General features: G+C 51.8%; 1 protein-coding gene across 1 annotated transcript; it reads left to right on the top strand.

Annotated features, from left to right (window-relative positions):
* Positions 1-515: 515 nt before the first annotated feature.
* LOC123051455 (galactinol synthase 2) lies at positions 516-2269 on the top strand. The gene is made up of 4 exons (XM_044474319.1): positions 516-937; positions 1021-1482; positions 1575-1807; positions 1982-2269. Exons 1-3 carry the CDS (start codon positions 632-634, stop codon positions 1773-1775), a joined length of 969 nt encoding a protein of 322 aa, XP_044330254.1. The 5' UTR covers positions 516-631; the 3' UTR covers positions 1776-1807; positions 1982-2269.
* The last annotated feature ends 10174 nt before the right edge of the window (positions 2270-12443 follow it).

Here is a 12443-nt window from a genome sequence, read left to right as displayed (position 1 = left end):
CTGTAAAACCGACAGACCTCCTGGCTCCTGCTACAACTGGTGAACTGGATTGAATAAACTAATATTAGTATCTTTTTATTTCGGGTGAACTAATATTATCCGGATTGGATAGATAAATCGTTTGATTATCTCTTGCCAATATACATGCCATTTATTTAATACAGTAGCAGCATATACTGAAGTCAAACTAGAAGATGCCATCCGTCGACGAACCATACGCGGTAGGAATGGTCGGTGATTTTGGGAGTATCGCACCCAAAATCACTCCTTACCATCTTTAATTAAGTTGTCAGTTACCATATAAGGCAAGAGATATCTACGACAAGATAATGTTTGGTTTTTGTCACCTTATCCACCGAAACAAATCAACCAAGAATATCAGAGAGAGAGAGAGAGAGAGAGAGAAAGAGAGAGACCTATAGCTTGCTAGGAAAGTTCATCTCAGAATAGTCGCGGATCTACTCCACCCACCCACGCCCCCCGTTGCCTATATAAAGCCACGCAGGCACCACACCACCATCAAGCATCAAGCATCAAACACAAGCACGCACAAGTCCACAACACACAATTAACACAACAAAGAACAAACCCATCTTATCCATCCTTCGAAGCAAGAGAATTCGAGCTAGCGATGGCTCCGATGCTCAAGCGGATCGTGGAGGACGCGCCGAAAAGGGCGGCGTACGTGACCTTCCTCGCCGGCTCCGGCGACTACTGGAAGGGCGTGGTGGGCCTGGCCAAGGGCCTCCGCGCCGTCAACTCCGCCTACCCGCTCGTGGTGGCCGTGCTCCCCGACGTCCCCGAGGATCACCGCCGCAAGCTGGTGGAACAGGGCTGCCTCGTCCGCGAGATCGTGCCCGTGTACCCGCCGGAGACCCAGACCCAGTTCGCCATGGCCTACTACGTCATCAACTACTCCAAGCTCCGCATCTGGGAGGTGAAATACCAACTGACTAATCCTCTAGCTCTCTTCTTACATCTTGGCTCGATAGATGTTGACTGATTCTGGTGTACGAACAGTTCGTGGAGTACGAGAGGATGGTGTACCTGGACGCGGACATCCAGGTGTTCGACAACATCGACCACCTCTTCGACCTCGACAAGGGCAGCTTCTACGCCGTCATGGACTGCTTCTGCGAGAAGACGTGGAGCCACACGCCGCAGTACAAGATCGGCTACTGCCAGCAGTGCCCGGACCGGGTGGCGTGGCCGGAGCACGAGCTCGGCGTGCCCCCGCCGCCGCTCTACTTCAACGCCGGCATGTTCGTGCACGAGCCCAGCCTCGCCACCGCCAAGGCCCTCCTCGACAAGCTCGTCGTCACCGACCCCACCCCGTTCGCCGAGCAGGATTTTCTCAACATGTTCTTCAGGGACGTGTACAAGCCCATCCCGCCGGTGTACAACCTCGTACTCGCCATGCTCTGGAGGCACCCCGAGAACGTCGAGCTCGAGAAGGTCAAGGTCGTGCACTACTGCGCCGCGGTACGTCCTTGACTCCTTGTCATCGATTTCCTCACAAATGATTATTAATTATTAATTTATGGTTGATGTCCCCATGCCATGCATCTATGCAGGGCTCGAAGCCGTGGAGGTTCACCGGCGAGGAGGCCAACATGGACAGAGAAGACATCAAGATGCTTGTGAAGAAATGGTGGGACATCTACAACGACGAGGGCCTGGACTACAGGGCCAGCGACGAGACCACCAACCTGCTACGTGGAGCTCTGGTTGAGGCCGGCGCCGTGAAGTACTTCCCGGCGCCCTCGGCCGCGTAGGCTTCGCTGCATGCCGGCGTTTGCCCGGCTGGGTCGTCGCCAGTGGCGTAGCTAGGGGGTGGCCAGGATGGTCCATGGACCACCCTGGAATTTCCCCATAGCTTGTATATAATGTAGTAAAAAAATATTTCTTTGAAAATAAATAAACTTATGTAAATATTTCTATTGATGGACCACCCTGATTTATTGGGCTGGCTACGCCACTGGTCGTCGCAGGATGATTAATTAAGTGCTACCAGTAGGGGATTTCGGATTTTCGATGAAGAACTATACTGTGTATAGTATCGAAGTATGATCAGGATCGATCTAACGTTTTTTTTTAGTAAGATCTACACGTTTTTTGGTATTGTAGGTCAATCTAGTCCCGTGTTTCTTGTTTTAGTTGGCACGAAAAATAGAGGCGTGTACACCATGTATAGATGTACTTGCTACGTGCGTGTATTGCTGAAACATTTTGCATGTGCTATAATAAATCAATCAAAGCTATTGCAAATTATTTGTGCATGTTCTTGTGAAGGCCACAGCGCTCTGCATGTCGTGTTTGTGTGAGGCCGTATTGCAAATTACGGTCGTATGAGTTCTTGCGGGGCACGACGCGCCCGATTAGCATCGACAAAAATGGATCTTGTCTTCTGATCCGCGCGCGTGTCCTCATCGTTTTCGACGGACTGGTCGTAGCTGGCGACGACGCGACGGCTGTGCCTTGCTCCCTTGTCCTGTTGTCCACGACCGTAACAGCTCGGCCCCGGACGGCGCTTTCCAAGTGGTTGGCAGGCGCGGCGAGCATTAATTTCGGCCTCGCGATCGGCGTGTCAAAATCCTCTCAGCGGCGCGCGTTCTCGTCCGTATCGGCCGCTGCCGGCCACCGTTCGCCGAGTCGCCGACGTGCGACGTCGTCGTCCACGTCGTGATCGCCCACATGGGCAGGTATATCGCCGACGTTGACCAGCAACTTATCCAAAAATGGAACAGTGACACCGACGACAGTTACTATACGTTCAAAGCGTTCGATTTTATGGACACTCGGCCGGTTTCATCGATCGCACGGAACGGGTCATCTGTAGACATTCGGCCGGTTACTACAGCTAGTCCTGCAGCCTTGACATGAGCGGGCCGGCCGACGCGACACACGGACGGACGACGCGCATGCATGGCCGCCCTAGCAAGCTAGGTAGGCACACTAGCTGCTGGCCGGTTCTGACTGAAGAAGCCACGTTTTTCGGCACACGTGGCGGGCTGTAGCTCTACCCTCATCTACTCACCCGGCCCCTTTGATGCTTATCGCGGCATCCTATCCGTGACAGCGTGCACCAGCGGTCACAACGCCTTTATTTAAACGGCGATCACTTTTGTCAATGCCACGCACCCCTGTTTCGAGAATTTCTAGCCCACGTACTACCTTCTGTTGGACAAGTACGTAAAACCCCGAGTTAAGAAGCTGGCTTTGAACGAATAATAGTACGTACTTCAGTTCGATCGATGAGGGTAGCATGGAGCTCAGGGCAGGGCACAGCACATTCAGCCCCTAGAAAATTTATGTCCAACACGCAGAGCCCTTTCGTATAGAGGGGGTTTCGCCATTGAACACGCAGCCATTGCGGTGCCGCCAAATAGACCATGTCGTCAGTAGCATGAGGAAGGAGAGCCCTTCCCGGCAAGGGGATGGCGCGGCGACCGAGGGGATCCAACCCTAGCCGCAGGGTCACCGCTCCTTCTTCTCCACCCCCTCCGTCGCCGCCGGTGATCGGCGCCGGGCATAGCCTGTGTGTGCGACGGCGGCGGCGGAGGCACTCCTCCCTCTCGCGGGTCATAGGGTGACGCAGGGCGCCCTGGCTCGAGGGTGTGACCCCGATCTGGACTGCGGCGGTGCCGATCTTGTTCATGACGGCCCAGGTCTGGACTACGACGGTGTAGCGGCTGGCCAGCGTCCTAATGGCGGTTGTAGTGGCAGTGTCGGCGACGGCGATGCCTGTGGCGCGGCGGCGTCGGGGCGTGGTGGCGTCAAGGGCTGCGGGCGCGGCGGTCTGCCTGTTTGGGTGGTGGCGGCGGCACGCCATCTGCCTTTGGATCGGCAGCGGCGGCGTGGAGGGCCTAGTGGTTGCGTCGGCGGCACCTCCGGTTAGATCTGTTCTGACCGGTGCAGCCGGCGGTGGTGCTCATCTCTTCCGTCAGAGGTGGCCGGCCTGTGGCTGGGTGGTCGGATCTCGAGATTCGTCGTCTAGTCTCGGCTACGAGTCGGGGAGACATAGTTGCCGGTGAAAACCGAGCCGTTGGCGGGCGATGGTGGCGTCTTGCGCCGTTACCTTGATGAAGGCATTGTTGTGTAACTGTTGTCGACCCACTCGTGCTGCTTTGAGGGAAACCCTTGGATCTGATCTTCCAGATCGGACGATGGCGGTACTACGGTGCCGTTTCTCTCTTGGAAGTATCGTTTGTGGAGCAGCGCTGGAAGACAGAGGCAGGAGGTGGAGCGACTTCGTCTTGCACGGAGATTCGATGGAGTTGTCAAGTCATGCCTGGCCGACAGGTGCTACGCTGAGTCATGCCTGGTTGGCAGGTGCTACGCACGACGGATCTTCCAGAGTGTTCGTGTCTGGACTGACGAGCGCAGGGCGGTGGCGCCAATGGGCGCCGTGGTTGCGTCGACGGATGTCTGGACTGGCAAGGATGATGCGGATCTCTCTTCTGAAGATGGGTAAGTGGTCCGATGATGATTGCGGCTTCTAAAACGTATGCATGTGGTGTGCGCTTTAGGTAGGCTGCACCGGCTGTTGGTCCCGATACGTTATGTGGATGTATTGGCGACGACACCGGTTTTAGATATGGGGCCTAAGAGCACTCCATATTATCGAGTTTGTAGGTGTGAGTGATGGTTTCGGGTGGATTGATGTATGTTCTTGTTAGACCCTTGTAAAATAATTAATAAAGATGGCTGCATGCATCGATTGATGCAGAGGCGGGGTTTAACCTCCTTTTCTAAAAAGATAAAAGGATGGCGCGGCAGCACACGTGCTAATCCACCAAGTCAGAAGGAGGACGTCGGGTTGTGGCGGCGAAGCGATGGAACGATCCAAGCAAGGGTCTCTGTGTCAAACTTGGTTGAAGAAGGAGCGAGGTTTTTTATTTCGGACCTCACTGAAATATGCGAACTTTTAGAAATTTCGCATATTTTGGAAATTATTTCGAACCTTAATATTTAAAATTTCACTTAATATTAATGAATTCTAACATGATTTAAATTTATTTTTAAATCAGTTTAAAAATGCCTTGAAATTTCGGTGTTAAAAATATTTCAAACCCAACTGAAATATGAGTTGGCGTGGCAAATTTCGTTCAAATTTTTAGCCCCGAGAAAGAGCAACCGGCAAGGATATATGTTGGCGTGGTTCTTTGATGGTGTAGTCGTCTGTGTTCTACGTGATCCGGATATCCTAAGATGTGATCTGTAAGAGGGTTACCTTATTTACGAGTATCATGTATCGTTTGTGTATACTTTGATATGTGGTTTTTTTTTCAAGAGACGTAAGTAGAACTGTCTTTGACGGACCGAATTTAACTACAGTTTGTCTAATTTACATCTAAACGTTTTCAAGAATGTCACAACTAAGCTCCCACAAATATATAATGCAGCAACAAGAAATAAAAAAACTAGGACAAAAAAATAAACCACAAACAAAATAAACATCAGCTTAGATGTGACATAACTATGTCACATCTAAATGTGTCCTAGACAAACCCAATTGTACATACTGCATGACGGGTCAAGAAGGAAGAAGAAAGAATTATTCGACCGATCAGCTCAGGGCACAACACATTCAGCCCCCAGAAAAATAATGTCGACTGGAATTAAGTTTCAGCCGCCGCCGGCCGCCGGCCGACCGTGCTGAACTCGCGCGATGGCGACCCCGCCCACCGGTGCACACGTACGTACACGGTCGGAAGTCCAGTCTAATCAATTTGCGGAGCGCCATGCACAAGCGTGGAACAAGTGTCGTACCGATCGATTTGATCAGATGCTATTCGTCAACACTGCGCTGCTCCCTACGAGCCAGGGCACAACGCGGCGAGGACGAGCGGACAAGCGTCGTTGGCCGCCGGACGGGGGCGGTCCGTCCGTCTAGCGAATGCACGCTGCTTCGAGAAGCCTGATCTCTCAGGATGTAAGTGGTGCTGGGTCCCAGTAGTCCCACATATGCCATCAACCAAAAACACGTTAAGTGCGTTCCTGGACACCCATAAAATTTAACCGGCGCAAATGGATAGCCCAGAAAAGCCCATCAAGCCAGCGGCACTCCACAATTCCCGATCGCATCGTTCCCAGTCAATCGCCATGACCTAGGCTAGTGCGCCGTCGCCGCCATCTCCACGGCACCACCTCCCGCTTCCAATCCTTCATTCATTCCATGGCGTCGCCGTCGCCGTCGTGTTTCTCGAAGAGGCCGCCATCCAAGGACATCGCCAGCGACCGAGCCGAACCTTGTGAGGATGCCTCCTCTGCTCTCTCCCCTATCCTGCCGACGCCCTCTTCAGCTCCTGCTCCTTCGCCGCCGTCAAAGGACCAAGCCGAGCCCTGCGTGGCTGCTCCCTCCCCGATCCCGGTGATGGCCTCTTCGGTCCCTGCTCCCCCGCCTCCTCCTCTTCTCCCCCAAGGTATGCAAATCCCCCCCCCCCAGCAGTTCCCCTATAGCTAGCAGATTGGTTTGTGCAAAATTTAGAATAACCTGCTTTGACAGATTATGCTGACGTCAAGTCCCGCTGAAGTTGTCTGAATTTATTTTCATGTTAGATCTGCTATAAGTGTTCAATATCTAGATTTGGATTTTCAGTATCTGCCATATCAGACTAAACATCATTGAGGGGAATACTCAAAGAAACAGGGGCCTTGTTTGTGTCACGAGTTGAGCATATTTCTGCTTAAAAATTAATTTGAGTTCGTTCTCAGTGTCAGGTTTTGTCAAATTAAGTTGAGCAGTATGACGATCACCGCCCACAACTTTTTGTGTTCTACTCGTGCATATCATCTACGCATAGACCAGGCTCTGATACCACTGTTGGGAAACGTAGCATGGAATTTCAAAAAAAATCCTACGCTCACGCAAGATCTATCTAGGAGATGCATAGCAACGAGAGGGGGAGAGTTTGTCCACATACCCTCGTAGACCGAAAGCGGAAGCATTTGACAACGCGGTTGATGTAATCGAACTTCTACACGTTCCGACCGATCAAGCACCAAACGTACGGCAACTCCGAGTTCTGCACATGTTCAGCTCGATGACGTCCCTCGAACTCTTGATCCAGTAAAGTGTCAAGGGAGAGTTTCGTCAGCACGACGGCTTGGTGACGGTGATGGTGAAGTGATCCGCGCAGGGCTTCGCCTAAGCACTACAACAATATGACGGAGGAGTAAACTGTGGAGGGGGCGCTGCACACGGCTAACATATATTATTGTGTCCTTCTAGGCGCCCCCCTCCCCACATATATATAGGTTGGAGGGGGGAAGAGGCAGCCAGGGGGCGCCCAAGTAGGCCGAGTCCTACTTGGGCTCCCACCCCAATTCGGCCCCCTCCCTTCCTTGTTTTGGCACTTGGAGAAGGAAGGAGGAGGTGGCGCCCCCTCCCCTTTCCTTTCTCCCTTGAGGAGGGGAAGGAAAGAGGGGATAGCCCTCCTCCCTTGCCTTCCCTAGGGCTGCCGGTGGAGGGGCGCACCAGCCCCCTGTGGGCTGGTCTGTCCCTCCCTAGGCCCATTAAGCCCATATAGCTTGCCGGGGGTTGCCCGAAACCCCTTCCGGTGACCTGATACGTACTCGGTACCCCCGGAACACTTTCGGTGTCCAAATACTATCGTCCAATATATGAATTATCTCTCGACCATTTCGAGACTCCACGTCATGTCCGTGATCTCATCCGAGACTCCGAACAATATTCGGTCACCAAATTACATAACTCATATAATACAAAATCGTCATCGAACGTTAAGCGTGCGGACCCTACGGGTTCGAGAACTATGTAGACATGACCGAGACACCTCTCTGGTCAATAACCAATAGCGGAACCTGGATTCTCATATTGGTTCCTACATATTTTACGAAGATCTTTATCGGTCAAACCGTAATGACAACATACGTTATTCCCTTTGTCATCGGTGTGTTACTTGCCCGAGATTCGATCGTCGGTATCTTCATACCTAGTTCAATCTCGTTACCGGCAAGTCTCTTTACTCGTTTCGTAATACATCATCCCGCAACTAACTCATTAGTCACATTGCTTGCAAGGCTTATTATGATGTGCATTACCGAGAGGGCCCAGAGATACCTCTCCGATACTCGGAGTGACAAATCCTAATCTTGATCTATGCCAACCCAACAAACACCTTCGGAGATACCTGTAGAGCATTGTTATAATCACCCAGTTATGTTGTGACGTTTGATAGCACACAAGGTATTCCTCCGGTATTCGGGAGTTGCATAATCTCATAGTCAAAGGAATATGTATAAGTCATGAAGAAAGCAATAGCAGTAAAACTTAACGATCATTATGCTAAGCTAACAGATGGGTCTTTTCCATCACATCATTCTCTAATGATGTGATCCCGTTCATCAAATGACAACACATGTCTATGGTTAGGAAACTTAACCATCTTTGATTAACGAGCTAGTCTAGTAGAGGCTTACTAGGGACACTATGTTTTGTCTATGTATCCACACATGTATTAAGTTTCTGGTTAATACAATTCTAGTATGAATAATAAACATTTATCATGAAATAAGGAAATATAAAATAACAACTTTATTATTGCCTCTATCACATATTTCCTTCAGTCCAGTGGGGCATTGGAGACGGTTGAGAAACGAAAATTCTTTCTGATCACTGGATCCTGTCTACGCCTCCGGGTATGCTGCAACCCCTCTCGCCTATTCCAGGGACCGCTACTGTCCCCTGACTAATTGACGAAGAGAGGGGGTGTGGGATGAGGAGACTGTCAGAGCGTTCTTTCCCGCTAGAGTAGTGGGGGATATTCTTCAAATCCTGGTTAACAGGAATGGAGGCAATGATTTTGTTCGCTGGCCTTTTACCAGGTTTGGTGAATATATAGTCAAGTCTGCGTACAACATGGCAAGAACAAGCTAGTTCCTTTCTGCTCGGAGTAATAGCGGTTTGGGTCAGAGCTCGCGTTGGCCTGCGGAGGAGAAACCGCGGAAAGCTTTGTGGCTAGTCAAGGCCCCTAATAAGATGAAGATTGTTCTCAGGCGCCTAGCACATGACTGTCTCCCGTCGAGTGACCAGCTTCGGCATCGCCAGGTTCCAACCCGGACAGAGTGCTGCTTCTGCGGCCGGCACGAGAGCGTGGAGCACGCTTTGCTCTTCTGCCCCCATGCTCGCGCACTGTGCGATGAGCTCAAGGAGTCCTTCGACATCAATCTCTGGCGGTCGTCCTTTTCTTCTCCCAAGCGATGGCTCTTCGACTTCCTTTCTGGTTGCATGGATCTGGAAGCGACGGTCCTCACTGTATCCATTTGGCATATTTGGGAAGCTCAGAACACGGCGAGGAACGAACCTGTTGCGCCTCCACCGAGGCGTACTGCCGCCAGAACTATTGCTTATATTGACTTGATCTTTCAACACCTCTACAAGCCTGTACATGCGCCTTCTTTCAACACCTCGTCTCCTGATCGTCTCTAGTCTCCGCCGCCGCAGGGTACAGTGGTGGCTTTCTCCGATGTTGCACTGTTTGAGGAGCTGGGAAAATCCGAAATAGGGGTGGTGGTGCTCAACCATGAGGGTCTGTGTGTGGCTGCTTGTTCCGAACCTTCAAGGGGCGCGTTGCCTCCCGAAGTAGCTGAAGCTTTGGCGCTCCGTCGTGCAATCAGCTTAACACGAGAGGAGGGCTTTGACGATGTTCTCTTCAACGCTGAGTGCCTTTCGGTGGTGCAGCGTTTGATGTCTCCGTCCAAAGACCGCTCGGTGGTGGGCTCCATTCTCGCGGATGTCAAAGCAATAGCAAACGGCCTTTCATCTATGGCTTTCCAGCATGTGCTTCAGCATTGTAATGTTTTAGCTCATGTCTTAGCTAGATCAAGTTTGAACTCTTCTAGTTTTTGTATTTTTCATTATACTCCGGATTGCATCCGGAAGACTCTTTGTAAATTTGTTGATTGATTAATAAAGGCCGACGTTCTTAAAAAAAGCACGGAAAGAAGCAGTAGCGTCCGGTCGGCCGAGCGGTGCTAGTCCGGCCGAGAACGACTTTTCCATTGCACTCACCGAATCATGCACACGCGTGCTGCGTGCATGCGTGCAACTTTAGCCGGTTGATTGCTCCATCACCAAGCTAGTCAGATCAGGCTTCCCGAAGCAGCTCGCATTTGCTCGACTGACCGCCCTGCTCCGGAGGCCAACGACGCTTGTCTGCTCATCGTTGCCGCTTGTGCCGTGGCTCGTAGGGAGCAGCGCAGTGTTGACGAATAGCGTCCGATCAATCGATCGGTACGAGACACTTGTTCCACGCTTGTGCATGGCGCTCCGCAAATTGATTAGACTGGACTTCCGATTGTGTACGTGTGCGCCGGCAGGCGGGGTCGCCAGCGCGCGAGTTCATCATGGTCGGTCGCCGGCCGGCGGCGGCGGAAACTTGCAGTAATTTTCTGGGGGGTGAATGTGCTGTGCCCTGAGCTGCTTTTGCTACCTTGATCGACCGAAGTACTTTCTTCGTTCCTAAATATAAGTCTTTGCATAGATTTCACTATAAACCACATACGGATGTATGTAGATGCATTTTAAGTGTAGATTCATTCATTTTGTTTCGTATGTAGTCCACCTAGTGAAATCACTATAAAGACTTATATTTAGAAACGGAGGAAGTATTCTCCATAACTCGATGTTATGAACAGTAATTACTCTAATAAAAACCCTGCACGATATGGAACGTAGTCATCGCTAGTTTACTACGTACATTTGTCCAAAGATAGTACGTGGCCGGTTCGAGATTCTCGAAACAGGGGTACGTGGCATTGACAAAGGGGTCGTAGGTTATAGACCGTTTTGCACACGCTAACGTAACGGTGGACGCAGTTACGGATAGGATGCTGCGATAAGCGGCAAAGAGATGAGGGCACGTGGCACAGCTACAGTCCGCCAAGTATGCGGGGAAACATGGCCTCTTCCGTCAGAACCGGCACGCACACCAGCAGCTAGTGTGCCTACCTAGCTTGCTAGGGCGGGTATGCGCGTCGTCCGTTCTGTGCGACCGATGAAGCCGGCCGGATGTCCATAAGTTAGAAGTCAAAGGCTTTGAACGTATAGCATGCGATAACTGTCGTTGGTGTCATCGTTTTATTTCGGATAAGGGCATCTTCAACAGGTTGTATGTTAGTTTTGTTGCTAAAATATCAATGTCATTAACCAATAAGCTATCATACAACTACTCCAATAGGTTGTATCTAAGTTATCCAATAGATGAAAACATAAATGTGATTGCTCTCTATTTCATCCTGGAGATTGTGCAAAGGTTGTTGGTTAATCTACATACAACTTTGCTCTCTCTCCACATTTATTACATGCCACATCATCACTATGTCCTAGGTGGTAAATTTCCCAATACCTATGTTACAACTGTTAGAGATGCCCTAAGGTGCTGGTCAACGTTGGCGATATACCTGCCCATGTGGGCGATCATGACGAGGACGACGACGGCTCTAGATGTCTCGGTGAACGTTGGCCAGCACCGGCCGTACGGACGTGGACGCGCTAACGGTACGATTTTTTTTAGAAAAGGAGGAAGACCCCCGGCCTCTGCATTCCCGGCCTCTGCATCTGGGAGATGCATGCGGCCATTTTATTTATTATTCTCGAGGACCTTACAAAGTAGAACAACAAAATGTCTGAATCCGCCATCTTGGCAATATCTGCCGCTACTCATATCCAAGCAATGAAGGGGTGCAAGCTGGGCCACATACCCAGACCTCTCGCCTAAGCCTAACATCTAAAGCCGGAGGCCCCGACCGAGCCATCTGCCGGGTTCGGGGCTCAAACCGGTCCGACGCACTCACATGTGTCGTCGTCTCCATCTTCCACTGGTCCATCTTCAGAGCAGATTGACGTGACAACCTTGGCAGGTCCTCCGCCATCGACGCCACCACGACGCCAAACGACGACCTCCACCTACGCGAGCCTTGGCAGGTCCTCCGCCATTGACACCACCACGATGCCAGACGATGACCTCCACCTACGCGAGTCCATCTCCAAGCAACGGACGTAAATCCATGCTAGGATAGGGCCGCACCACCGCCGTCGCCCACCACCCACAAGCGCCATCCAACCCCAAGGTTCCCAAAGCGGCGCCTTCAAGAAGGGAACGACGCCGTGAGCGCCGCCGCCGCCTAACAAAGTTAGGGCTTTCGCCCGGGAGACCTAGGGGAAGGTGAAGTGAGGAGATCAGTCCATACCGACACCTCCAAGGAGGGGAACGGCGCCCTCAGGCGTCGCCGTCAGCGCGGCCGGTCATGGCTGGCCAGGGATTTCGCCAGAACTAGATCCCCGCCACCAGCAGCGCCTCCTGTACAAAACCGGGGACCAAGAGCAAGCGCGGCCCGACTAGGCTGGCCCGCACGCCGAACAGGGGAGGAGGGGAGGCGCCAGATCGCGCACACCAACCGCCGCAGAAGCCGCCGCC

This window comes from Triticum aestivum, chromosome 2D (genome assembly GCF_018294505.1).
Source record: "Triticum aestivum cultivar Chinese Spring chromosome 2D, IWGSC CS RefSeq v2.1, whole genome shotgun sequence".
Classification (NCBI taxonomy): domain Eukaryota; kingdom Viridiplantae; phylum Streptophyta; class Magnoliopsida; order Poales; family Poaceae; genus Triticum; species Triticum aestivum.
Note: the sequence above shows the minus strand (reverse complement) of the source record. Positions and strands in the feature narration are given on the sequence as shown.